Here is a 25494-nt window from a genome sequence, read left to right on the forward strand (position 1 = left end):
TTGCTAATACATGTCAGGATTTCAGGATTTTGTTCAGGAATATTTAATAATCTGTTTATGCTTTTAAGTGATTATTTCCTGTTTTACTTTGACTCCTTACATTTCAGATAGTTTTCAGCTCCTCACTGTCTAACTAAATGTTTAGCTGCAGCAGCATCCTGCCTCCAAAATCTGTTTAAAAAATAAAAATAAAAAAATCCACTGACTTGCTTCATGCTTTTTGAGACTTCGTAAAAGCCAAGGAGCTATTAATTAAACTACTGCAATTCTTCTCAACACCTCTTAGCACCTTCAACTGCACATTCAGTTGACTCCTGAATCCTTTTTATCTTAATTATGACTTAGGATCTCTCCCTTACGTTATCTAATTGGGTTGACCTCCCTTCCCAGAAAATCGATATTAAAGAGGAATAGGTTAGAACTTAGTGCTCATTCCCTACACTCTGCTAATAAGATCTCCAAAGATGGCCCACTGAACAAGAACACTGAATGAGAAATGACCATTTTATGTATGTCAGTAGAGTCTGGGACTCAAACACAAAGGCTTTCTATACCTGGTCTCCTGTGTAACTAGCTTCAGGCATCTATTTAACATCACAAAGACTACAGAAAGGAGTAGCTATGTGCATAAGCAGGAACCTTATAGCTATATGTGGAGGCCATCTGAAGAACCATGAAATATTGTAGTTTTAAGCACCTCCTCTTCCACAGGATCCAGCACACATCCCAGAAAAAGCTGTTATTTGAACAAGAATCTATAAATGCTGCTAGTGTTTTACATTATGACATTATATATGGTGATTGGTGAAGTCTGAAAAAGAAAGAAAAGTTTTGTATTTCTAAAAATGTATTTCTAAAAATTTCTAAAAATCTTAAGAGGTAACCTTTCTTTCCTTCTTGTCATGGCTTCAAGTGCACCAACAAGCTTTTATTACCCTGGCTGGTTTCCTACACCAATTAATCTGTTCCTTATTGTCCCAGGAGATATCTCTGATCTTAAAAATAGGGACACAGAACCATGGTGTGGATTAGGCCTGTGCCTACAAAGACAGGAATACCTGCTTCTGGCTGTAATTCCTTCTGCTTGTGATTGCAGCCCCCGGAAAGACCATGGTCGTGATTCACCACCTCAGCCTACCTGAGGCTGTCAGTGGGCCCCACTATCATCACCCTGCTCTGATGTTCTAGCTGTGCATTCTGTTTGGTGAGGATACCACCTCTGCCTATTATACTGGGGTTATCTGTGGCTCCAGGCTAGTCTTTTTACAAAGCAGCTCCAGTCTTTCTGTCCCAGCATGTTCTATCAGCTGGAAAGATTCAGACTAATTCTCTCATAATCTATCAAAGTATTCCTGTCAATTTCAGAAATGCATTCTACTTGTTATATAAGCTAAATTTATCCAGTAACTTTCACACAATGATATATAGTCATTTTTTGTTGTAGTGTACTCCAGTGCATAGAAAATTTAAGGATGATAGTCAGAATGTTCAAGATAGTAACCACATAGAAGAAAGAAATTGAAATTTTAAGATTAAATTCTTAATTCCAACTGCATAGAGCCAGTGTTTACTCACTACAAGACTGGGAACCGAAAACCCATTTATTTGGAGTAAGATGCAAAAAAAAAAAAAAAAAAAATTTAAACCATATAATGGAAGAACACTCAAAAGTGTGAAAAACAAAGACATTACCATCACCTCACTAATAAATCCTTAAATTTTGCACGTAAGTCTCTATAGTCATTAAAGGAGCAAATGTAATTCTAGAGAGGGATATAAGACAAAAACTTAAATTAGGGTTCTGACAAATTAGGTTAGGAGCAATTGTAGTGATTCCCCTTTGCAGATGTTCCCACTACTGCAACAAGAACAGCTGGAATGGTAATAGCCATTAAAGACTGTCTTGAGCGAAGAAAGAAATCAAACTTAGCGCTTACTTACCTTAAGAGGCAGGCTGTAAATAGAAGCATGAATCTTTCACAGGAACCTTTAGAGGCATAAAGAGTATCTGAAGATAAAATATAAATGTTAACCAGCATTTATTTGCTGCTATGAGAAAAAAAGACTTTAAAGACAATGCACTGAAGAGGGCAATTGTTTCTTTCTGTGGTAAGAACAACAATGAAATACAGGCATGAGCTGATTTGAAAAGTTTTGTTGAGAACATGGGAAAATCTTGGTTTATGTCTAAAAATAAAATGTTTTATGGTCTTTTTTTTCTCATTTTAAAAAAGTTTGAAATGCATAAATACATTGCTCTAAAAACTAAAACTTCCCAGCCCTGGAGATCTTATATTGACTCCTTCCAAAGAAAGACAAAAGAAGGCACTCTCCATTGTTCTTCAGAATACTAGAAAAAGACAATATTTGAACCAGATACTAGAGTCAGCCAAACATCACTCAGTAAGTAAACACAAGGTTGATTAGAAACAAGAACCTCTAAAAGCAGTTTCTGTTTGTTTGTTTTTGTAATTATTATTTCTGTGCTTTGTTTAATATTTAAGAGTTTCTATCCACTCTTAAGATCAGATTTGTGCCTGGTTAGCTGAATGCCTCTAAGAAATTAAGCATCATTTTAGCTTCAATAACATTCCAGCCAGCATGCCTTGCGCTTGCTGGCCGAATCAGCTATACTGTCATACTAATTGTACTTGATTTATACAACACTGCCACACATGCTTTAGTTACACTCATTTAAATAACACTAATTGCTCTAGTGTCAAAGTATCTCACTGGCACAGAGTAGAGGGGGCAGGATTACCTCCCTTGACCTACTAGCCATGCTTCTTTTCATACAGCCCAGTATATGGTTGGCTTTGGGCAACAAGAGTACATTACTGCCTCTTGTCCAGCTTTGCCATCTGCTAGTATCCTCAAGTCCTTTTCAGCAGGGCTGTGCTCTATCCTTTCATCCCCCAGCTTGTATTGATAGTGGGGGTGCAAGACCTTGCACTTGGCTTTGTTGAACTGCATAAAGGTTCACCTTGTCCACTGCTTGAGTCTCTCTCTGAATAGCATCCTATTCCTTGGGTGCGTAAAACACACCACACAGCTTGGCATCTTTCACAAATTGGCTGAGCACTTGATCCCAGTGTTGTTGATGAAGATATTAAATAGCACCAGCCCCTGTATAAGCCCGTGAGTGACATTAGCCTTCACTCCATCCAGGCATCGAGCCATTGCCACCACTCTCCAAGCATGATCTTACAACCATTAGGAACCCTGCCGGCTTGCCTTCATCTGCTGGGCTTTCGGGGTTAGGTAAGGCTCCATCGGGAGTCCTCGCTCCTGCTCAGAGACAGCCCGTCTCTGCTGCCCCCTGCTTGGCCGAGTGGCTGAGATAGGTCGTTCAGGTAGCCCCCAACGCTTTCCTCTCAAAGGGTTAATGGCGCCGCAGGTGGCTTTGATGAGCACGCTGGTCCCGCTGCCCGCACAGGGCTCGTTGCTGGGCGGGGCATTAACAAGGCCGCTCCCGGCTGTGGTGGGTTGGAAGTGTAGCGGCCGCCGGAGCCGGCATGGAGGAGAGACGAATGCTGAAAGGGCTGGGTAAGGTTTGGACTTCAAGAATATGGTGTCAGCTAATGAGCTCAACGAGAATCCTTAGGAGAAAATAACCCTGCTGTTTCCTCTAGTTTGTTGTCTGGGTGGCGATCCTGCCAAACTTGGATCAGTACTTGCCTCAGGGAGGGCTGCCATCTTATCCGGTGTGCTGTCTGGGGGCTATGGGCTGCTGTCAGCTCAGTGTCTGTGTGGCCTGGGTGTCACAGGGCTTGTAAAAGCACAGGGCAAAATGGTAATTATGCTGAGGCTGTTGGTCTTCTCTTCATAGCTCCCTAATGGTATCCTTCTGCCTCAGTATGTCCCCAGGTTTCTTCCTCTTTATTGGAATTGCATGGATGGCTCAGAGTTCACACTTGTCCTTGTATGTCTGTGTTGCTTTGCACCAAATGCTCAAAACAGCCTTAAAATTCTTGCTGTTGTTGTGCAAATGCTTACCCTGTTCTAGGAGCTTCTGAGGAGCTGATTGTGGGGAGAAGAAAAGGACAAATTTACTTATTGTTCACACAACTTCAGAAATTCCAGACTCCACTAATATGATCTACTGACTCACTTAAGATCTCTTTTTATTTAAGATTATTTATCAAAAAATGTGATGTTCAGTCAGGTTGCTTGTAGTAGTAATGATGATGAAGGAGCGGATTGGCAACTCCTTGGTTGTTACAGTGAAGGTCTATTTTTCAAGTTTTACTTCCATTTAAGGTCTCTTCTTCTATTACCAAGTTACATGTTGTTAAGTCTTTGCTTTACGTTTAGGAAATAGAGGTAACAGATTTTTTATTTTTTTTTTTCAATGAAAGGGTTATTCCTGCATGTGAGTGGAAATCCCTGCTTTTGATCTGTCCCTTCTGCAGATACAAGGAACGGGCACATTTGCTTCAAAACATGTTTTGTGATGTAAACACATACTAGTGCATGAATAAATGTAAAAACTAGTTGAAAACATCCTTAAATCATAATGCTGAAAATACTATTTCTAATTTGAGGCACAATATGGCAGAATAAACGATGTGAAAATATTACATTTTTCATATAATAAGCAAGAACAGGACTGAAACAAGATAAAGCAGGGAGGACAGTGGAAAAGGGAATTATATAGCATATAACTAGCTTTTTGCCTCCCATAGTTCTTGGCCCCTCCCAACAGGTTATTTAATCTCATTTAACATCAATGGAAACTTGCTGCTTAACAAGATCGTATTATTAAGGGTACATAGTTTTCTGCTACTACCTTTTTCTTACGCTGCTTTTTCGGTTCTCTTAATTCTGTAAGAAGACAAATTGGAAGGTTTTGGAAGCAGTCTGATGTCTGTTTGTACTTCCATGAATGTTGACCCAAGTGACTGGTGTTGTGAGTTTCCTACTCCATTAACAATTGTTTAAGAAAGAAGTTTTGAGCCAGAAAGCAAGTTATTTATTTTGGCACTGTGCTAATATAAGTAAAAAGTAGCATACAATGAAATGAAATTATTTCTTATGCTTCACTCCTCAATTAAATTGCCACATTTTCTCTGTAGACACAATTGAAATGCTGCCAGCAATCTGCTGAAATCTTCCTCTTTCCAGAAAGGAGCGGAAATACGGTTCTAATTTTTTATTCTACTTTCTACTCTTAAGTAATAGCCACCCCTTAAAAACAAAATAAAAACACCCACAGTCACACTGAATTCTACGCACATTTTGAGATGATCAGTAGGATTTTTTTATTTGAATATGTATGTCCTAGCTGGAAAAGAACACATTTTATTTTTTATTCTGTTAAAGTAATGCTTGACTATTTTATTTCTCTTGCTGTGTTGTTTCTTAACTATCTCGTACTATCTGATCTCTGTTAGCATAACACAGTCAGTCCTTCTTATTAAACTTGATCAGAGTTCATCTATTTTTGTCTTCATGTACCTTTTCATTGCCCATCCTTAGGTTTGTTATTCATTACTGTTGTTTCTGAAGCTGAAGAAAGTTAATGTAAGTCAGTTAATAGGTGTTTGTACCGTTGTTGTTGTTGTTGTTTTTGTTGTTACTTTGACCAACTTCAGTATGATAGAAACAGAAGCCTCCATAGTCAGAAAGCGGTACCATTTGTCAGATAATCACTGCTGACAGAATGGACTAGAATTTGGCTTGCATTTGTCTTTTTCTTTTTTTAGTAAGGAGTCATTTGATGTCTTGGTATGTCACTGATTACAAAGACCTCTGTTATTCACAGTGCTCTTTTCCTTATAAGTACTACTGTTATATGCAGTTTTCTCATGATTTTTAGTGTCTAGTATTAAATCATCCTATATTTTGCAGTTTTTGCAGACATTTTCTCTCTCAAGATGAGGCTTTTCTAGGCTCAGATGTTTAAATATCTCTATGTTGACCATATTGTATTCTTTTTTTCTTTTTCTCTCCTGGTCACAGTCTTCATTTTGAACTCTCAAAGTATGCTTGTCTTTTTTCACTGTTAATTTTCAGTGCAGCGTTTTCCCTCTCCTATAACTGAAACTTACCTAGGCACATCTAGGTTAGAAAGCATACATATGAGTCAGTCTGGGGGATAGTTTTTTTTTTTTCTTTTTCTTCCTTGTAGAGTGCAAGGATAGGAAGGAGAGCTTATCACTGAATACTGAGCACTTTGTGGTAGATGCTGATCTTCTCAGTGGACACCGTACAGGGAGCAACACGCTATTTCCATTCCAGCTTGCAACTGTAAAAGAAGGTGGGAATACCATGGGAACAGGAGATAAGACCAACCTTATGAAGAAGGAAGATAATAGTTTCTGCATGCTGCAGGCCACTGGGTTGGCTTCTCAAGACTCGACAGCCCTTCCACTCAACCTTGCCTCAGTGCATGGGCAGTTGTCAGATTTCCTCAGCAATGTAAATTCTGTGCCTCCTCTTCCCATGGTTAAGTTTGTGCAGGCATCCACAGATAACTCAGGGTCATTCAAACAGCATGAAGGTTGTTACTCTGATGTGACTGAAAAGGAGGCGAAGAAGAAAAAAAATAATGGCGTAAGCAGAATGTGTGCTGAGAAGGCATCTAGTGCAGTATCTGGAGATCTCTGCAGGCTAGCACTATTAGAGGATGTATATGGCCCAGCTACTTGCAGGACAGTGCTCAGTACATCAGCCAGTATTGTTGCTCAGCAATCCTACATGGTATCTTCATTCGTGGAGATGGAATCTGGAAGTAGCCATGGTGAGAACAAGCAGAAAAAAGATTTACATGAGCATCCAGAAATTCTACCACCAGTCAAGAAGAAGATGCGCACCTTCTATAGTGCAGGTAGATAATGGAGAACCCAGTGGGAGACACTGGTACTTGTAGTGAGAATGGCACTAATGTTTCTTAAATCATATGAAGGCACAGCATGGAGGTGCTGAACTGCTCTAAATAGTAAGTTCTCCAGTTAAAATTTTCCAAGCGTTTGTGCTTGAAATATTGCTAGCAATACTGTTTGTTTTACTGTGGAAGGAGACATACTTACTTTTGTGGTTTGCTTTCAAGAAAATTCCACTTAGGTTGCTTACATGTTTCCAAATACAGTTAAAAAGTTGTTTTTTAACTATTTTTTTGTCATCATTTGTTTCCTCATCACATACTTTCCATCTCTCTCTTTTTGAACAATGCATAATTTCTAGAGCAGCTAAAGGAGTTGGAGAAGATGTTCCAGGAAGACCACTACCCTGACAATGAGAAGAGGAGGGAGATGGCAGCTGTGGTTGGGGTGACACCGCAGCGTATCATGGTAATGCCTGCGTGACTATGCCAGTGTAATGCCAGTGACTATGGGATCTGTGCCAGAAAAATGTCAGGGAGAAGAACTGAGGCAGGGCGGAGAAGTTAATCTTGCAAAGGCTTGGTGGAAGAAAGGTTCTTTGAGAGCTTCGGATTCACCTGGAGAAGCATAGCGTCATTGCTATTTCTTTGCCTGAATCCTTGTGTGTAGATTGCTTCCCCTCTGAATGTTTCTTTCTATTGATCAGGTCTGGTTTCAAAATCGCAGGGCAAAGTGGCGAAAAACAGAGAAGTTGAATGCCAAAGGCAGCAAAAAATACTTGACATCAGCAGCTCTGTCAGTCCACACTGGGTCAGACTGTTGTGGGTGAGGACTTGCTCTGTTTTCTCATTTCTCTGCAATAGATACCTATTGAATTAAATCTTCACCTGTCACCTTTATGTTTAAGCCGTAGAAAACTGATAGTTGAGGTGAAGGTTTGTTACCCTTCTTTTTTTTTTTTCCAACCAGACACCTTTCTGATAAATTGCTGTAATGGGTCCTCTTAGGAGAGCTTTTGGGCACATTGTAGCATTGTTTTACTGAAGCAATGTAGAGCACAGAGAATTTTTTTGAAAGGATCAATGGAATCTCTCCTTCACTTTTAGTTTCTTTCTATGTGCTGTTCAGGCCTTTTGCGTACACACAGGAAACCTTTTATTCAGACCTCCTTTGACCATCACTTAACATTTTCATGTATTTTTCACTTGGTGATGGAAATGCTGCTTGCATGTAACGGTCTCACAGAGACGTGCGCTTCTCTGAAGAAATGAAAAATAGCACTTTTCAGAGATGAGTGGGGAACATTTACGTTGGAGAGAAAAAGGATTAAGTGAGGAGATATGTAGTCTTTCAATGGAAGGAGGGGGTGGAGGAAATGAGGCATCCAGAGGGAGTTGTTTATGGCAATCTGGGGTGAGAATAAAAGAGAACCGTTAAGTAACTAACAGATAGTAGACCACCTGTCTGACTTCATTGCACTGTCCCTGCTGTGTGTCCTTTTCCACACAAGTAGTCTGGGACTGGTTCCCCAGATACTGGTTGATAGCATCCCTTGCACTGACTTCTTGTGCTCTTATGTAAGTCAGTGTTCACTGAACTAATGATCTAGGATCATTAAAAAGTTAAGTAGTTAAAAGTTGAACAGTTGGAAAAGTGTGTATTTTGTGGTAATGTCTTGCAATTGTCTTCAAGTTCATACCTTTTATGTACCACTCCAGGGCACCTCTTCTGCCAGTGCCTCCATTGCCTGAGCAGTCTGCCACGTTAAATGAAGGCACTACATCTGGGAACTGTTCCAGCAGGCTCAGTGAGTGTTCTGCGTTGCTTGCTTCCTCCTCAGGTGAGACCCATATCAGTGCAATGTTGCAGTATTTTTCAGTTATTTTTGATGATGTTGGAAGGCTCACGGATGCATCAGGGGAGGTCATGTTGGAGTCCAATTGCATCAATCCAAAAAGTGACACCAGGTTTAGCAGTTCCCTTATAAACATGTTAGTGGGTATGTTTAATGGTACTTCTGTACTAGCCCTAGAGCTAGATTTACTGTTCTTATCCATTCACGTAATTCCACAGCCCAACAAGGAATTCTGAGTTCATAAGGATATGTGATTCCTCTGTTGTAATTGTATGATAACTGGTACAGCTGGAGGTGCTTCTCTACGTGATGTTGAAAGTATTATTCTGGCTATTATTATTATATGGGGCAAAAATACAAATCCCACATTCTAGTTTGGACTATAATATTCTGGCTACAACCTGTAATGAAGTGAGTTTTTGAGGAAGGTGCATTGTGTAAGCTTTTTGTCAGGTACTCCATACTTTTCTATCTCCACAAGATGTATATACATCCTTGGAGTCCAGAATGTTCCTTAAAATATTTCATACATGTATACTTACTTTTCCAAGTTGGCATAACTTGAAATCATTTCTAAAATAATGTGGATATCAACATTTCCTTAGGAAGGGGTTTCTGAAGCAATAGATGTGCTGACATGTAGTACAGAATTTTCCTGCTCTTTAGTGTGATTAATTCGATTAAATTTTATGCTGTTGTTTCTGATTCTCATTGTATTCTGTGTATACAGAGTTATCAGTAGTAAGGGCAGTTCTGCACAGATCACTTTCTAATATGACTTAAAGACTTTAATGCATTTTTAATAGCACTGATACCTGAGGAATTATTTTGGTATTGTAAAAAGCAACTGTAAGAGGCTATAAATAAATTTTGAATGCCAGTACATAACAATATGCGTTAAAAGAGAGATACTTACTGAAGATATTTTCTTGATATCGTAATTCAGCACTCTAGTTACTTAGTTCTATGAGCTCTTTAACCAGTATGACTGCAATTCAGTTAGCTTTTCCACTTCTTACAATGGCGTAAACATGGTAAAAATATTAGAATAATATGCTGTTTTCCAGGATGTTGAAGTGGTTCATACAATTGAGTCCTGTATTTAATTAGGTAAAGACAGAGATTCTGAAAAAATAATCAGTTTGAAGGAAACAAAGCAACCATCCTCATATTTCTATATTTGTCTGCAGAACTCTCCTGGTTCATAATGTACATTTGCAGACATGCTGTTTAATCAAGAGAAGAGTATATATATTGGAGAACTAAATTTTCGTTCAGGGATGTGATCTTGTCACCTGTATGTATTGAGGAGAATCTGCAGTCTGGGATGCAATTCTTAACGTGGAAGAAAAAATGGAGATGATGACTTATGGGTTTTTACTCCCCAGATCCTTTGAACTTGCCGCTGTGTATACATCTAGCTTTTATGAAATACATACTTCCTTTACTTGTCTGCAACTACAGTATCTTCAGTATTAAGGACATGTGAAAATGAAAATATACCTTCCTCTACTAGGTGTATGTAAGGGAACAAAATCCTTGTGTTTTCTTTAAGTCAAGCTAAGTAAGAAGTAATGAAAACTGCCACCAATGGCTGGTAAACACTTTCCAATTAAATATCTGTATGACAAAAGTATTACCATTTCTAAATTACTTTGCAGAAAAAGAGGCATGCTTTGCTAGTGAGAACAAATTGTGAGGTTCAGTGATTTATTTATGTATTTATTTTTGAACCCCAATTTCTTGAGTGGAGGGAGTAGTGTGGTATATGTAATGGTATGCACTTAGGTTGAACTCACTGTCTACAAAACCCACCCTTCCTTCCAGATTTAAAATTACATTTTTACAAGTCATGGTTAAATTGTGGCCTGGGAAAAGTGGAGTTCAAAGTTACTGCTCCTTCTGAGGGAAAAGACTGCTGTTAAGACAGTTCTCATAGGAGAGAAATCTGCATATCCCAATTGCAGAAAAGCCTTCAGTCACAGCTGTGTCTTAGATATAGAATAGCACAAGCATGACAAATGAGGCTTCCTTATTTTCACCCTCATCTAGCATTGCATAGGCAGACCCATTCAATAATAAGTTTGCTCATAAACAAAGTCATCTAGGGTTCACCATTTTTCTTAGACTTCAGAAAATGAAGATAAAACATGAAAAGGATGACATGCAGGGTAAAAGAATCAAAATAAGAGTGAACAAATGATTAAAAAGATCATAATTTCACAATGCAAAGGCTTGTAAAAGTAACCTCAGTGGAAACAGCTCTTGACAGATTTCAGCAGGATAATCTGTGACCTATGCAATGGCGCAGTTGTGCTCAGAGACTGGCCTAATGGAGCGATTGTTCAGATGTTTTCATTGGTAGCAGTGTTTTACCACTTTCAGCTGGACAACCACATTGTTTACATGCATGAGAACACTACAACCTGATAACTGACTTCTGTAAAGTGCTCAGTACCTTTTTTTCATTTGTTTTTCCTTGTTCTCTAGGCAATGATTGTGATTTTGTGGGTTTTGTGTGTGTGTGTGTGGTTTTTTTGTTTGTTTGTTTTGGTCTCACTGTTTGATACAGTTCTCCAAAGAAGCTAGTGGTTAAAAATGCCAGCAAATTGTAGTTCAGATATTTTTCCTTTCTGGCAGTTATGGATAGCACTAATACCAAAATCAAAAGACTTAATTATGCTTCAGAAATTTTACTGGAGCTTGCCTTGGTCTTAATTGGAATTATATTTTTATAATTTTGCTGAGACTTCTGACATTTATTTTACTTTGATTTAGTGATCTAAAGCATAGATGGCCTCTTAGAGATGAAACCTCAAGGCATCTAGAGGTTGAGAACTCCATCTCTGAGTAGGACTGAACTTCCTAAATGTTATGGAAAATTTGAATGCATGTACAATGAAGTGCCTTTTACATGTAAAATGAGAACATGTTTATGCAGGTAATCAGTGTCCATGCATGTACACAAATTTCCAGTTATAGCAGTTGCTTGGGCAAAACTAGGCAGGCAGTTGTGTGTATTTGGGGGTAATTTTGTGTATTTTATGAGATTTCTGGTAATTTAGCTATTGATGCCTACTTTTCAGAAGCTGTTTGTGAGCTTATGTACAGATAGGCATTTACACCCATAGAAATAAAGGCTACTATCTATGTCTCTGTTAATTGAAGACTTTTTTGCTCCCCTTGGTGATTTTGCAGGAAGTATTTCTTTCATATGTCCGTTTTGCTGAGGATGCATGGTGGGAACCCAGCTTGTAGCTACTAGGGAAATAGCAATATGATTGATTAGCCAGAAGCAGAAATTTGAATGGAGTGGAAGAGCATGAAGTCTAACATGATCTGTTAAAGAATAAATCCCATAAGTCTTAATGATTTCACCGTTCTTTATTCTGGCCTTCAAACAAATTACCTTAAAACTGATGATATACAGCTTTACAGGCAAACAAGAATCATACCTTTTTTAAAAAAGTAGTAGGTACTGTTCTACTGAAATCCAGATCAGACTGACGCATTTCTAGCATTATAGCATTCAGTTATAGGTTGAAATTGGTTTACTTATCTTGCTTTTGATTAAGATGTTCTCTACTTTCAAGATGCTGTTTGCAAGAAAGATGTATTTTTCACAGAACTAATAATAGTTTCAGGATGAGGATGTATATGTGAAAAGCTTTATGATGGCCCTTAATATTCTAGTAAATGCTATGATTACAATTACACAGGCATGTTTTATTAGAAGAAACTGGATTGGATGGTGTGTGACTGAACAGTTGATGCTTGAGAAAGCAGTCCTAGTATAAGTAAATTTTCTGAAGTTAGATTTGTTGCTGAACATCAGCTGTGCTCAACACTGTGCCTTTTTAGCAGTTAGTTGTGTTCCCCAGGCCTACGGAACAGTTTGCAAGCAGCTGCTTGGTTATCTGCCAGAATTGTGACAATTGTCTCATGCCAGTGCCTTCTGGAACTCCTAACTAGCATGATGTGTTTGACAAAGAAAGTCATGTAAGGCAGATACTGGGAAAAAGAGCTCCAAAGCAGATAGTTGTCACCATTTTGGAGGTGATCAGATGTGATAAGAACAGTGAAAGCAACTTCCTACGACGTAGTCTCATGGTTGAAACCATGCCCAGTTTTAAGTTCATGAACACATCTGTAGCATAGGAGTCAGTCCCCTAAGGTTTGGTGAAAGACTGAAAACAGTCCTCTCGAGAGAAGTATACATATCCTTTTTCTTTGCTTTTAACTTAAGACTCTTTCATTCACTGAAAACTCTTTGCCTTAAAAGAATGGGTCTCTTAATTCTGCCAGGATGCTGAGAAAGCAATGATCTTACTCATGGTTCTAATGTCATGACCCACAAGTGCTGTATGTAGTAAGCGTTTATTTTTTTGAAGAAACAGAACTAATTTTTCATAATGTGTGAAAGTAGGATTCAAATTGTTTTTCTGGAATATGTTATTTGTTCACATTTGTTCTGAGCGAGGCTAAGGCCAACTTCAAAATAGCTAATTGTACTGTCATTATTGAATTGAAATTTACCTGGATATAGACAGTTTTTTCAGATAAGTTGTGCCCTGTATAGCTACTGTTTCATAAAGTTTACGCAAAGTATTATATTCTGGGTCTTTGCAAACAAAGGATTTTGCTGATGAAAACAGAGCTTCAGCCCAATGGCTGGCTAAGTTATTTTGACTTGTTATGAAACTAAAAGTTGTTTTGACTTCTTTGTTTTACAAACCTTAGACTGTATACTATGTCAAAAGAATTATGAATGTAACGTGTACATGCAACGTAATGGCTGCCTGAAATGAAGAAAGAGTATATTTAAATAGCAAACTAAACCACTGGGAGTTGCCTGGGAGTGTGAATACTTTAGAGATGCCATTCTAGGTCTTGATCTAGTTTTTCAAGTTATCCCAAACTCAGGGCTATTCAAGTTTTCACTGAAATATCTCAACTGTCTCTTTCCATAGTTCTAGTGAGTTAAGCAAATAAAAATCATACAGGAAGGTACAGCAAGATAAATGTAATTGCAGAGTTCACTGGGGAATCTTAGAAATGGAATTGCAGATGATTGAAGTGGAATATTCTTAATATCTCTCTGGACACGCATTCCAAAATTCTGTAAAGGTTCCTCATTCTAGCTGCAGGAGTATTATGTTTAGGTTTTTCACCAAAGGCTTACACCTGGTGGAGTACCTTGGATGTTCCTTGCAATGCCTGTGAGGGTGAAGTGTAGCTGTAAACTATTCACACTATCACATTCTCTGAGTGCTTTGCCATGTATAGACATAGACCAATCCTATTTGAATAGTGATGTCTGCATTAAATTCTCATATCTGCTCATTCTTATTCTAATTTGGCCTAACTAGTCTTGAAAAATCATTTTAGTTGCCCTACATACCTGAAGGTATTTACACTTCTCTAAAAAGAAACAATTTGATGTTTGGCTTAATAGAAGAACATTTTGTTCATGTACAAGATCATTGAAGACCACATAGAAAATTCTTGAATTATCATCTGTGTATACTTGTTCTGGATTACCAGCATATATGCTTATGAACTTTTTTCTTCCTATCATGTCCTCTTTCCACAGAGATGGCTTTTTAAGAAACTGCTCCACTCTCCCTTTCCAGCAGTGACTGAAGAGACAGGTCACCAAACAAGACTTGCAACTGAAATTTGTTGTTGTGCACCTCCCATCTTCCTTTTTTCAAGGCCCTTTACTGATATCTGTCTTTTTTTTTTAGTGTTTGGCATGATTCATCGAAGGCCATAGCAGGAGTGAAAGTTTCATTTTTAAAGCATGGCCAAGACAGTACATCTCCAAAGGCATGCTTTTTGTTTCTTTCAAGCTAGTTGAATTTTTCAAAAGGATAATCTGTGTAGCACATTCTTCCCAGAGAACAGTAGACATAGAAGAAGGCTGGGGTATCCTGTCTTTTTTCATGAAGTATTAATTTTCATTTGTTTGCCTTCTTGATAGCTGAATTAATCTAGTGTACGGAGACTGAAATCCTGAAAGTAATCTTGGTTAACTAATAAGCATAACTGTATGTTCCAGAGAGCTTGTTACTACTTGTTTTTCTTCCTAGAAGCAGTGCTGCTACTTGTTTACTTTTATTCATATCATTTAACCTACGCTCCTTCACTGGCATCTTGTCTTTGTTTTGTCACTTTTGTTGGACTGATCCTGTGATTACTACTTTTGATTCTTACTATGACATTCTCTCTTTTTATTCACAGTCTCTTCAGTGAGAGAAACGATGGTATCTTGTGAAGGAATTCAGACAAAGGCATTGCTGCAGCTTGACTTCAGTTCCAGCAGGGCGGAGTGCTTCCCCAGCCTTCCTAGTCCTCCGCCCATTCACAGGGCCAGCCTCCCTCTCAGCCTTTTCTTCAGCCCCTGCAGTCACATTGTTCCCTTGATGCTGGATTCTCCTAACAGTGAATGCAGCTTGACCAGTCAGGAGAACATCTCTACGAAGGGCTTCACGTACAGCACCCAGAATCAAGGGTAGGAGCAAATGAGATTCAGTGTGAGGAAGACAAAGAAGGTGAATCTTGGGAGGGCAAAGCTGGGACATGAGACAAGGGAATAGATGGGAGAGTAACTGAGTATTTGAAAGAAAACAAACCCTTTAAATGGAGTATGAAAAAGTGTATAATGGTGTAGTAGGACTATATGGTTACCTTCACAAAAGTGATATCTGTAATAATTGCATGCGTATCAAGTGGATGTGAAGTTCAGAAGCACGTCCTTGAGAGGGGATGCTTCAAGTGTTGGTGTGTGCCTTAGAGAGTGGGAAAAACTGAAAGGTAGTTCCCATCAATGTGCTATGTTAGAGAATCCTGCTGTCTCTTTTTTCCTGCACTTGGGATTTGGAAGAAAGCGTTGGAGTCAGATAAGGATTTAAATGGCTGTAAAGGGTGAAAAAACAACAGTTGTACATTTTACAAGATGCTGTATGGTGTTGACCCTACTTTGAACTCTGAATTGCTTCTCTTCTTGCTCTCCACAGCTTGTGTTCACCATTTTCCCCTCAGCAGCTGGAGTTTATAGGCAGTCTAGAGACCCCATACTGTCAGCATGGCAGCCAGGGCGATACTTACCAGCTGTCTCAACACCCTCAGCAGCAGCAGTGCTCCCAGTTCCACCATGTGCCATTTCACCCAACTGGCAATGTTTCTAGCATTCACCTCACTTCTACAACATCAACTGACTCCAGTGCAACTTTCCTTGGCAGCAGTGGAATGATAACCTATGGGCCAGGAGGAGCCACACAGGGCTATGTACAAAACCATGTGGGGGAACAACTTGTGTTAAAGCAGCACAACAGAAGTTCAGGTAAATTTCTGAAGTCTTGATATCTCACTCCTCAGGAATAAGTGTCACCTGAAACTATCAGGGTGATCACTAGTTTCAGTAATGACTGAGAGGAAGAAGGAATGTGCATATACACGTTGCCTATATATGTTGTCTATATACACGTTGTCTCCCCACAGTCTTTTGTTTTCTTAAGTGGCTTGTGATCCATTAATCTGAATCCAATTATAAATTAGAGAGAATGTTACTATGTATGTATATTAGGTACTGCAGTGGTTTCATCTGGATTGGAGAGCAATTTACCTTTTTTGGAATACTGAGCAAACTAATGTGCCTATGGTGTACGTAAGGTAGCGGTCAAGAATGAAAAACAGAGGTGTCACAGGAAATTGAGTAGTTGGAAGGAACAAGAAAAATAGGGTTCCAAATCTGCTGGGCTTCTGCGGAGATCGTTTTGAAAGAACTTTATGTATGAGTAGTACAGAGGAAGATAGAAATGGGGGCCAAGAGAATGTTGTTATGGCTTCCTTTTTTTTTTTTCTTTAATGGAAATTTATCATCCTACTTAGAAAATTATGCTGAATTGCTTTATTCTATGTAGAAATGGCAATACTGATATCCTTTTGTGTTGGCAACTTGTATTCTGAGTTTGTTCAAGTCCTGTTACAATCAAAAAATAAGACTACTGCTGTTTATTTACTTTGTCGGTCAGGTTTGTTGAATTAAAATCACAATCTAATAAATATCTCTCATTAAAAAGGAGAATAAAATGCCTTCAGACTGGTATGGGAACTGTTGAATCATGGCTTGAACCACTGATTGATCACCTGAGGTGAGCACTGAGTCAGCTGTGGGAGCACAGCTGAAAGTAATTCACCTGTGTGACTGGACTCTCTTTAAGGGCTGATCACCACTGAGGAAGGATCTTTTGTTGGAGATCCCTCCTTTGTGGAGTTCCCACTTGTGAGCCTCAATCTTTGGAGATGGGTGAGCTTTTCCCTTATTATTGTCTCTTTTATATCTGATTAATCTTTCTAAATTGCACTATCTATCCTGACTGACAATACTATTTGGTATTATTCATTTTGTTTCCCACCCTACAATTGGTGAGCCAAGCAGGCTGTTGTGGTTTTGTGGTTTTGATGCCAGTATTCCACATCAGAGCATCATGCAGCAGTGAAGGAGTTAATGCTGGGGGAACAGCAGAGGGGAGGGGCGGAGCTCCGCACCGGATGCGAGGCGGCGCTCGGTCTGGGCGCGTTGCTCTGGGCTGCCGTGGAGGTTCTGCACGTGTGCTTCCCCTGCAGGTCCTCCTTAACGTAAGCTCATAGCTTTTGGTTTGGAAATTTTTATCTCTCTCTCAATTGTTCAATTTTATTAGATTTAGTAAAGTTACCGTTCCTTCTCAGATCGTGCCGTTGTTTTCTTGTAGACCCATCTCTTCCCGCTGTTCCCCCCTCCCCCTCCCGGAGCGCGGCTCTGCTCGGGCGGCCGCGCGGCCACTGACGCAGTTTCTTTTTCTCTCCCCTCTCCCTTCTCGGTTTCCCTTGGGTCACTGTCACGGACAACACCGTGACACAGGCTTAAACACTAGAATGTCCTTCTTCTGGAGTATCTTTAAATGGGGCAGGGGGGAGAATATTACTGCCTTAGACCAACCTATTTCAGGACAGATCCCAGGACTTCTGGAATCGTTGTATTATGAATTAGTGACCATCAGTGAAAAATGGGGTCCCCTGCAAGTCATGAGAAATACTTCTCCGTCCTTCTTAGCAGATTATATCTTTGCTTAAATCTTGAAAATAATAATTAGAACAGAGCACCATCTAGCCACATCTACTGTGGCTTCTATTAATGGCATTAAATCAAATGGAAATAACAACCAGTAATTTGGAAAATATAAGACAGCATAGACTCCCAGGGGGAGAGGATGAAATATCAAGGACAGTGCAGGAATTAGAAAAAGTGGGTATTATGAGACCTGCACACAGCCCATATAATTCCCCCACATGGCTAGTGTGAAAGTTGGATGGAACATGGAGAATGACAGTGGATTATAGAGAATTGAATAAGGTCATGCTGCCCATTCATGTGGCCGTATCCAATATTGCCTCCATAATGGACACACTGAGTACGGAAATCAAAACTTACCATGTCCTAGATTTGGCAAATGCATTCTTCAGTGTTCTGATTGATGAAGAATCACAAGACTAGTTTGCATTTGCATGGGGAGGCAGGTGATGGACCTTTAAGGTCCTGCCATGGGGTTATGTGCATTCACCGACATACTGTCATAACTTTGTGGCGTGTGACTTAGCCATTTAGGGAAAACTTACTGATGTTAACTTATACCACTATATTAATGACCTCTTGTTAACATCCATCTCACTGGAGGCGGTAGGGCAGGGGCAGATTCATTCACCGACTACCTATAAGAAAGAGGGTGGGCTATAAATCCTTAAAAGGTGCAAGGTCCAGGCCTGTCTGTGAAATTTCTGGTCAGGAAAGACCAAAGTACTACCCAGTGCCATCATAGATAAGATTAAGGCATTTCCAGTTCCTACAATGCCAAAGCAGCTGCAAGAATTCTTAGGTATAGTGGGATATATAATGTCAGTATGCATTCCTTTGCACCTCATTTGGCACAACTACTGAGACCTCTATAGAGGCTCATGGAAAAAGGTGCAGCTATGGGACTGGGGGAGAACAGAACATGATGCTTTCAAACAGCCAAAACAGGTGGTTAAAGAAGCCAAGGCATTGGGTATATTCAATCCTACCCTCACAGTTGAATTGGATGTTCACGTCACTCAGGATGGCTTTGGCTGGTGCCTGTGGCAATGTCAGAGCTCTGATCAGACCCCCATTGGTTTCTCATCTTACGTTTGGCACGGAGCAGAAAAGAGATATAGCATGATTGAAAAACAGTTATTGGCTGCTTACTACGCATTACAGGTAGTGGAGCCAATAACCCAAGCAGCTGAAGTCATAGTTAAGACCATTCTGCCAATTCAGGGATGGGTAAGAGATCTGACCCACCCTCCTAAGATAGGGATGGCCCTGGCACAGACAGTCGCATGATGAGCTGCCTATCTCAGTCAGAGGAATAATCCGCCTTCATCTCCACTGAAAAAAGAATTTCAAAAGAGCCAAGGCCCAGTGACATATCACAGTGATGCACTAAAATAAACCTTGGTCACACCACCAGAGAAGAGTACCATCCAGGAGGGAAAGTATCCCATTCCTGAAGATGCCTGGTACACAGATGGGTCCAGCAAGTGCAACCTGAGCAAGTGGAGAGCAGTAGCATACCATACTGTCACTGACACAAATCTGGTTTGAAGAGGGGGATGGTCAGAATAGACAATGGACAGAACTGCGAGGCGTGTGGATGGTTATAACCAAGGAACTTGGTGATAGTGTCCTGAATATCTGCGCAGATAGTTGGGCTGAGTACCAGGGGCTTACTCTTTGGATTGTGCAGTGGGCTACCTAGGACTGGACTATCCACGCCCGACCAATCTGGGGCGAAGATATGTGGTTAGACATATGGAACACAGCTAAACATAGGACTGTACATGTCTACCACATTTCTGGGCACCAACCCCTACAGTCACAAGGAAATGATGAAGCCGACACACTGGCCTGAGTTGGGCCAAGAATTCACCGTCTGAGAACATCGCCCACTGGTTACACCAGAAGCTGCAGCATGCTGGACAGAAGACAACGTGGGCAGCTGCTAAAGCGTGGGAACTGCCCGTACAACTATCGGACATCACTCAGGCATGCCGAACCTGTGACGCTTGCTCCAAGATGAGACCGAGGTCACTGCCTGAAACAACAGCCCATCTTGCTAGAGGACACAGTCCTCTACAGAGATTGCAGGTCGATTACACTGGGCCCCTCCCTCGATCTAAGGGGTGAGATATGCCCTAACCTGCATCAATACCATAACTGGGCTAATGCAGGCCTATCTGGTACTGAATACGAACCAGGCATATACCATAAAAGCATTGATAAGATCGATGGCTGTCTATGGGACACCACAAGTGTTTGAGAGTGACCAAGGGACTCACTTTACGGGTGCAATGATACAATGCTGGGCAGAAGAGAACAACATCGAGTGGCGATTCCACCTGTCATACAATCCAACGAGGGCAGGCCTTATTGAGTGTTATAATGGTGTTCTACAGGCTGCCCTGAAGACAGACTCTCAGTCTCTGCAAGGCTGGACAAAGAGATTCCATGAAACCCTGCGAGACCTGAATGAAAGACCTAGAGACAACAGACCCAGTGCCTTGAAAATGTTACAAACAACATGGTTCCCCCTGCCTAGGATCCAAATTATGGGCACCGATAACTAGGTAAGTCCTCAGATTGGTAATGAGAACAATCTTCTGCTCCCTGCCCCTGTGTACCTAGGACTACTGATCACCTGAGGTGAGCACTGAGTCAGCTGTGAGAGCACACTTCAGCCAAAGATCTTGGCATTGAGTGGATTTATCATATCCCCTATCACGTCAGCTTCTGGTAAAATAGAAAGGTACAGTTAATGTTGAAGGCAATGGGTGGTGAAACACTTAAGCATTGGGAGAAGCATGTGGCAGAAGCCACCTTGTTGGTCAACACTAGCGGATCAAACAGTTGCAATGGTCCTGCCCAATCCATCTCTCTACCTACTGCAGAAAAAGATAAGCTCCCTGTCATACATGTGAAGAGCATGTGGGAAAAGCAGTTTGTGTCTTCCCAGCTTCTGGAAAGGCAAAACATGGAACTGTTTTTGCTCAGGGACCTGGGTCTGCTTGTTGGGTGATGCACAAGAATGGGGATGTTCAATGTGTAACACAAGGGAATTTGATGTTGGGGGAGTGCAGTCAGTAATTCCATGTATATATATATATGTTGTGTGAGTTTGTATTTAATGCTTTTTAGTCATCATTCTGTATACATATCAAGCATGATGTAGTGATGTGGAATAAGGGGTGGAATGTCATGGTTTTACAATTTTTGTTATTGGTATTCCACATCGTAACATCATGTAGTGCATTGGGAGTTAAAGAGTTAATGCTCCAGCTCCATGGCTCCTCCACCCAAATCATCATGGAACTGGGCTGAACAAGCCTGGAAACTATTGACACCCTGTGAGACCTGAATAAAAGACATATAGATGGCAGACTCAGTGCCTTGAAAATTTTACAGACAACATGGGCCTCCCTGCTTAGGATCCAAATTGTGGGCATCAATGATCGAGTAAGACCTCACATTGGCAATGAAAGTAATCTTCTGCCCTCTGCTCCTGAGAATCTAAAACCAGGTGTCAATAGAATAAAATGGCCTTGGAATGTGCAGGTAGGACCAAGGTGGTGTGGCCTACTTGCACCTTGGGGGAGATTATGGGAGGTGGGAGGTTTGGTAGTACCTCTGGTAATCGGTACATGGCCTACCAATATTGTGGTCAACACTTCAGTCTTTATTGCTAGAGGGACCCCCATCGTTTTGGCAGATCAGGACACCCGTTTTGGTGCCTGATATAGTTGTAAAGCCACAGGTATCTGTTTGGTACAGGCATGCCCCAGTGCAAGCTGAAGTGCTGACCCAAGATAGGAATATGGTCTGTATCTTGCCCAGGAGAGCAGATCTTCCCCTCTTAGTACCCACAAAACATCTATATTACTCTCTGTGAGTCTTAGAGTCTTTAGGGTTGCCAGAAGGAACAAAATTCTACTGAAGTGTTCCAGAATTGTTGTGAGATCATGTGTGACACTTGGTGATGGTCTGCCTGGGACTGATGGAGCATAGGATGGGCCTGCACCATGTGACTGCATGCCTCTAGTAAACACCATCAAGCACTGGCCCAAGAAAGAACACGAGCCATACACTGATCATCGCTCATCCTAGATTATGTCAGCATGCATTGTGATGGGCAATTGTATGAGTGTTGCGATGTGTCGGATCTCTGTATTGGGGAAGACTCACCCCCTAGTCAACTTAATCATTGGTTCATGCCATGAAGGGGTGGAGCGTATGGGTACTCTTGAATCATGGCTTGAACCTCTGATCACCTGAGGTGAGCACTGAGTCAGATGCGGGAGCACAGGTGAAGACAGTTCACCTGTGTGACTGGAAGGGGTGGAGTCTGACTCCACCTCTCCTAGACTTTCTTTAAGGGCTGACCACCACTGGGGAAGGATCTTTTGTTGGAGGTTTCTCCTTTGTGGAGTTTCCACCTACGAGCCTTGATCTTCAGAGATGGGTGAGCTTTTTCCCTTATTATCAATTGTTTTTTGCCATCTGGTTAATCTTTCTAAATTATACTTATCTATCTTGACTGACAATCCCATTTGTTATTATTCATTTTGTTTTCCACCCTACAAGACTACAGCTGCTGTTCCTGTACCATTTTTGTGGACTTTGTTAAGGAAAAAGTCTGACTCACAGTGTGATGGTGTAAGCTGGCTCACTGTTTGTGGCAAACATTTTCTAGAACATGTTGGCAGTAACTCTATCTAATGCTTGGCCTGGTTTTCCTCTTTGGTTGTAAGTTATTATTTTCTGTAGTGTTTCAGTTTATAGTGTCAGAAGTAATTAAAGGGTTGTATTCCAGCACACCAGGTTAATATTCTTATAGTATGATGCCTGACGCATGTGTTATGTACCTTAGAGCATGTCATACAAGCATATATGGATGTGTAAGGGTATAAGTTTTTCTGAAACTACTGGAGGAGGCCTGCTGAAGAAATAGACTGTCTTCTGTCTGAAGTACAACAGGTATTGAAGTGGTGTGACTCTTTCCTTCAAGGAAAGGATCCTGTGACAATTATATGAAGTAGATAACTGAGGCCAGGGATATACAAGTGCAGTGGGGGGAGAACCAAACTGTTAGTGTAGATACATCATAAGCCCATACTTCAATATGTAACCAAGTGAACAATTTAGCTATTATTGTTATTTTTTAAATGAGAAGTGAAGATGAAATAAGAAACAAGTTCCAAGACAGCAGTAACTCTTCTGTGTGCAGTTATGGGGTTACAGAAGCAAAACTGGCATGAATGGGGTTGAATTTTCTTTTTCTGGATTCTGGTCCATGATTGGCCCAATTATCCAATAGCTGGTTCCCAGATTCATCTCTTCTTAGAAATGGAGAATAAATGGTATGAGTAAAATAGATGGCAAAGTTCTGTGTTGTGTCAGACTTAGTTGTAAGCTGAGTAACTACACAGGATTGATTATGTGTCTCTTCAAGGCAGAACATCTTGAGAAAGAAGCGAGGAAGGGATAGCTTTTCATTTTGATTTCCCAAATTACTTTTCAGAAAAAGACATTTATTTTAGAGACAAAATTATCTTGCTCTAGATTTGCTGTATAGAGTTGAGGGAGGATGTTTGTCTAATTTTGCAATGTGAAATATTTGGAAAAAAAGTCAGGCAATTCTAGGTCACTTGAGGATTACATTTTCTTAATCTGTTTTTCTTCAGATATTAAAGAAAAAGCTATTGATTGATGCCATACTTCAAAGAAAAAGAACAAGGAAACATTAATTGAACTGTGAAGTAAGAATAGTATACTACTTACAACAATATATATTTTTTTAATTTCTTGTCATTATTGTTTTCCTGCTGAGAAAAGAAGCTGGAAAATTTGTGTCAACCTTTTAGTTTCTGCTGTTTTTTGTTTTTGTCCAAATCTGACTTTATTCTTAATAAAGGCCAAAGGATAAGCAGTATAGGCAGGAACAGATTTATATCGTGAATATACAAATTTGTGAGAAGATGCAGAAATTTTCTAGAGCAAATATTTCTGATGCAGGCATCTCCAAGCATTTTGAGTGGAATGCTAAGATTCATTTCCATACTTGCACCTTAAATTTGCCAAGTTTAATTTGGCTTGAATTTTTGAATGTAGATTTTTTGCATCACTGTTAATACCTGTAGAAAATAGTAGGTACTTGACAGTAGGCAGAAGGACAAATTAATCTCTTTTGCAGTTCTGCTGGAGTTCACTGGAGCTAAACCAAGCTTAATCTACTCCATAAATGAAAAGGCAGTTTTCTGCTTAGCACTGCCATCGGTGAAAACAATAGCAGCTTCTGTGTGCTCTACTCCAGCTCATATAACACCAAGAGTTGGTATGTTACATCTGCAACAGCAGATGCGCTACTAGCTTGAACTCTTATAATTTCTTAGGCTCCTCTTGCTGCAGCTTCTTTTAGTAGAATTGGATATGTTTTACAAATGCTGTTTTCTGTTTACAAGATTATTTCTTTGCGTGCCACTTGATGAAGGATCGAGAGTATGGAAAGCCTCATGAACCTGTTTTAATCGAGGAATATTCTTAGTTTCTTTGAATAAGTATTTATTAGAAAGTATCAACACTGATACGCAGCTGATCAGTTGAAATACCAGTTTGTTATCACTAAATTGCCAAAAAGGGTATGAGAATATAATCCATTGCTCTATGGTAAATATTGATTTTCCTCTTCATATGGCTGTGTCTGCATAAGAATAGTACCTGAAAATAATCAAGTCCATTATCTGACAGTATCATGCAACTTCACAGATAAATGCTGGTAGGCATGGAAACACCTGTGACACCTCATTTAGCTTAATGATAATCAGATCTTCAGAACTGATAATAAGTCTGCTGGAATAGTATGCAGAGCATAAGGTTCATGGCATTAAGTCATACACTATGGGGACTTTCAGATGCATTGCTCAGTCTTCTTGCATGTCCTGTGTGCTCACATCTGCGTGACCTGTTCAGACAAGAGCTGGTAAATCCTCATTGTTAAAACAGCATCATTGCAGAGATCAATATTTCAGTAGCAGTCCACTAAGTTTTGTTGTAGGTAAATGAACTGCAAAAAAAAAAAGTGATTTTTTGCAGCAAAGCTGCTGCAAGTGGACAGGAACATAGACTTTCCAGTTATATGTAAGCATGTGGGCCACCATCTTGGGATGCTGCTTATCTCCATGGTATTTACTATATATTGTTAGAGCACCTGGGGGGGGTGGGGGGGAAACAAACAAACAAAAAAACAGTAAGGTCCTCTTATTTTCTTTTTTTTCCAGAAATCATAAGCAAAATGTGATCAATAGAGAAAGCTGAAGACTTTCACCTGAAAAGTGTACCTTTGGGCTCTGTTCTCCTTCCAAGCACTTGAGGGCTCCTTCAGAGCTCCCTGCTGCTGTGGAAGATCCCCTCTTTTTTCTTCTGTGGGCAGATCATTTCCCTACCTTTCTTCCTTCTTTTAACGCTCACTTCTCCTCAGCCTCTTCTACTCTTTATGCTGCAGTGAGAGGCACAGGTGAGAAGTTGTGTTAGTCTGTGCCCTGACACACCTATACACCAGACAACCCTGTGTGTTCAAGTGTGGAGTCACACCTGCCTGCTCAGAAGCCTGGGCAAAAGGCCCTGCTCCCAATATTTTTGACCAGACTCTTCCTTGTACTGTGCCTGTGTCCTAAGATTAAAATGCCGTAATGTGTGGTGAT

The 25494-nt window shown here is 40.3% G+C and overlaps 1 protein-coding gene across 1 annotated transcript; it reads left to right on the forward strand.

Annotated features, from left to right (window-relative positions):
* The first annotated feature begins 3385 nt into the window (after positions 1-3385).
* On the forward strand, positions 3386-16129 carry LOC136051432 (uncharacterized). The gene is made up of 7 exons (XM_065740874.1): positions 3386-3546; positions 6102-6829; positions 7186-7292; positions 7531-7649; positions 8543-8664; positions 14923-15193; positions 15699-16129. The coding sequence occupies exons 1-7, from the start codon at positions 3386-3388 to the stop codon at positions 16042-16044; spliced, it is 1854 nt and encodes a 617-aa protein (XP_065596946.1). The 3' UTR covers positions 16045-16129.
* The last annotated feature ends 9365 nt before the right edge of the window (positions 16130-25494 follow it).

This window comes from Cyrtonyx montezumae, unplaced genomic scaffold (assembly GCF_038088225.1).
Source record: "Cyrtonyx montezumae isolate F1298 unplaced genomic scaffold, pur_monq_1.0 scaffold_3, whole genome shotgun sequence".
Taxonomy (NCBI): Eukaryota; Metazoa; Chordata; class Aves; order Galliformes; family Odontophoridae; genus Cyrtonyx; species Cyrtonyx montezumae.

Excerpts from the sequence above, each read along its gene's own strand:
- LOC136051432 (XM_065740874.1), top strand. The coding sequence starts at position 3,386 with ATGGCGCCGCAGGTGGCTTTGATGAGCACGCTGGTCCCGCTGCCCGCA. Across the intron at positions 8,665-14,922 it reads GTTGCTTGCTTCCTCCTCAG|TCTCTTCAGTGAGAGAAACG; the intron begins GTGAGACCCATA and ends TTTTATTCACAG. Across the intron at positions 15,194-15,698 it reads TACAGCACCCAGAATCAAGG|CTTGTGTTCACCATTTTCCC; the intron begins GTAGGAGCAAAT and ends TGCTCTCCACAG.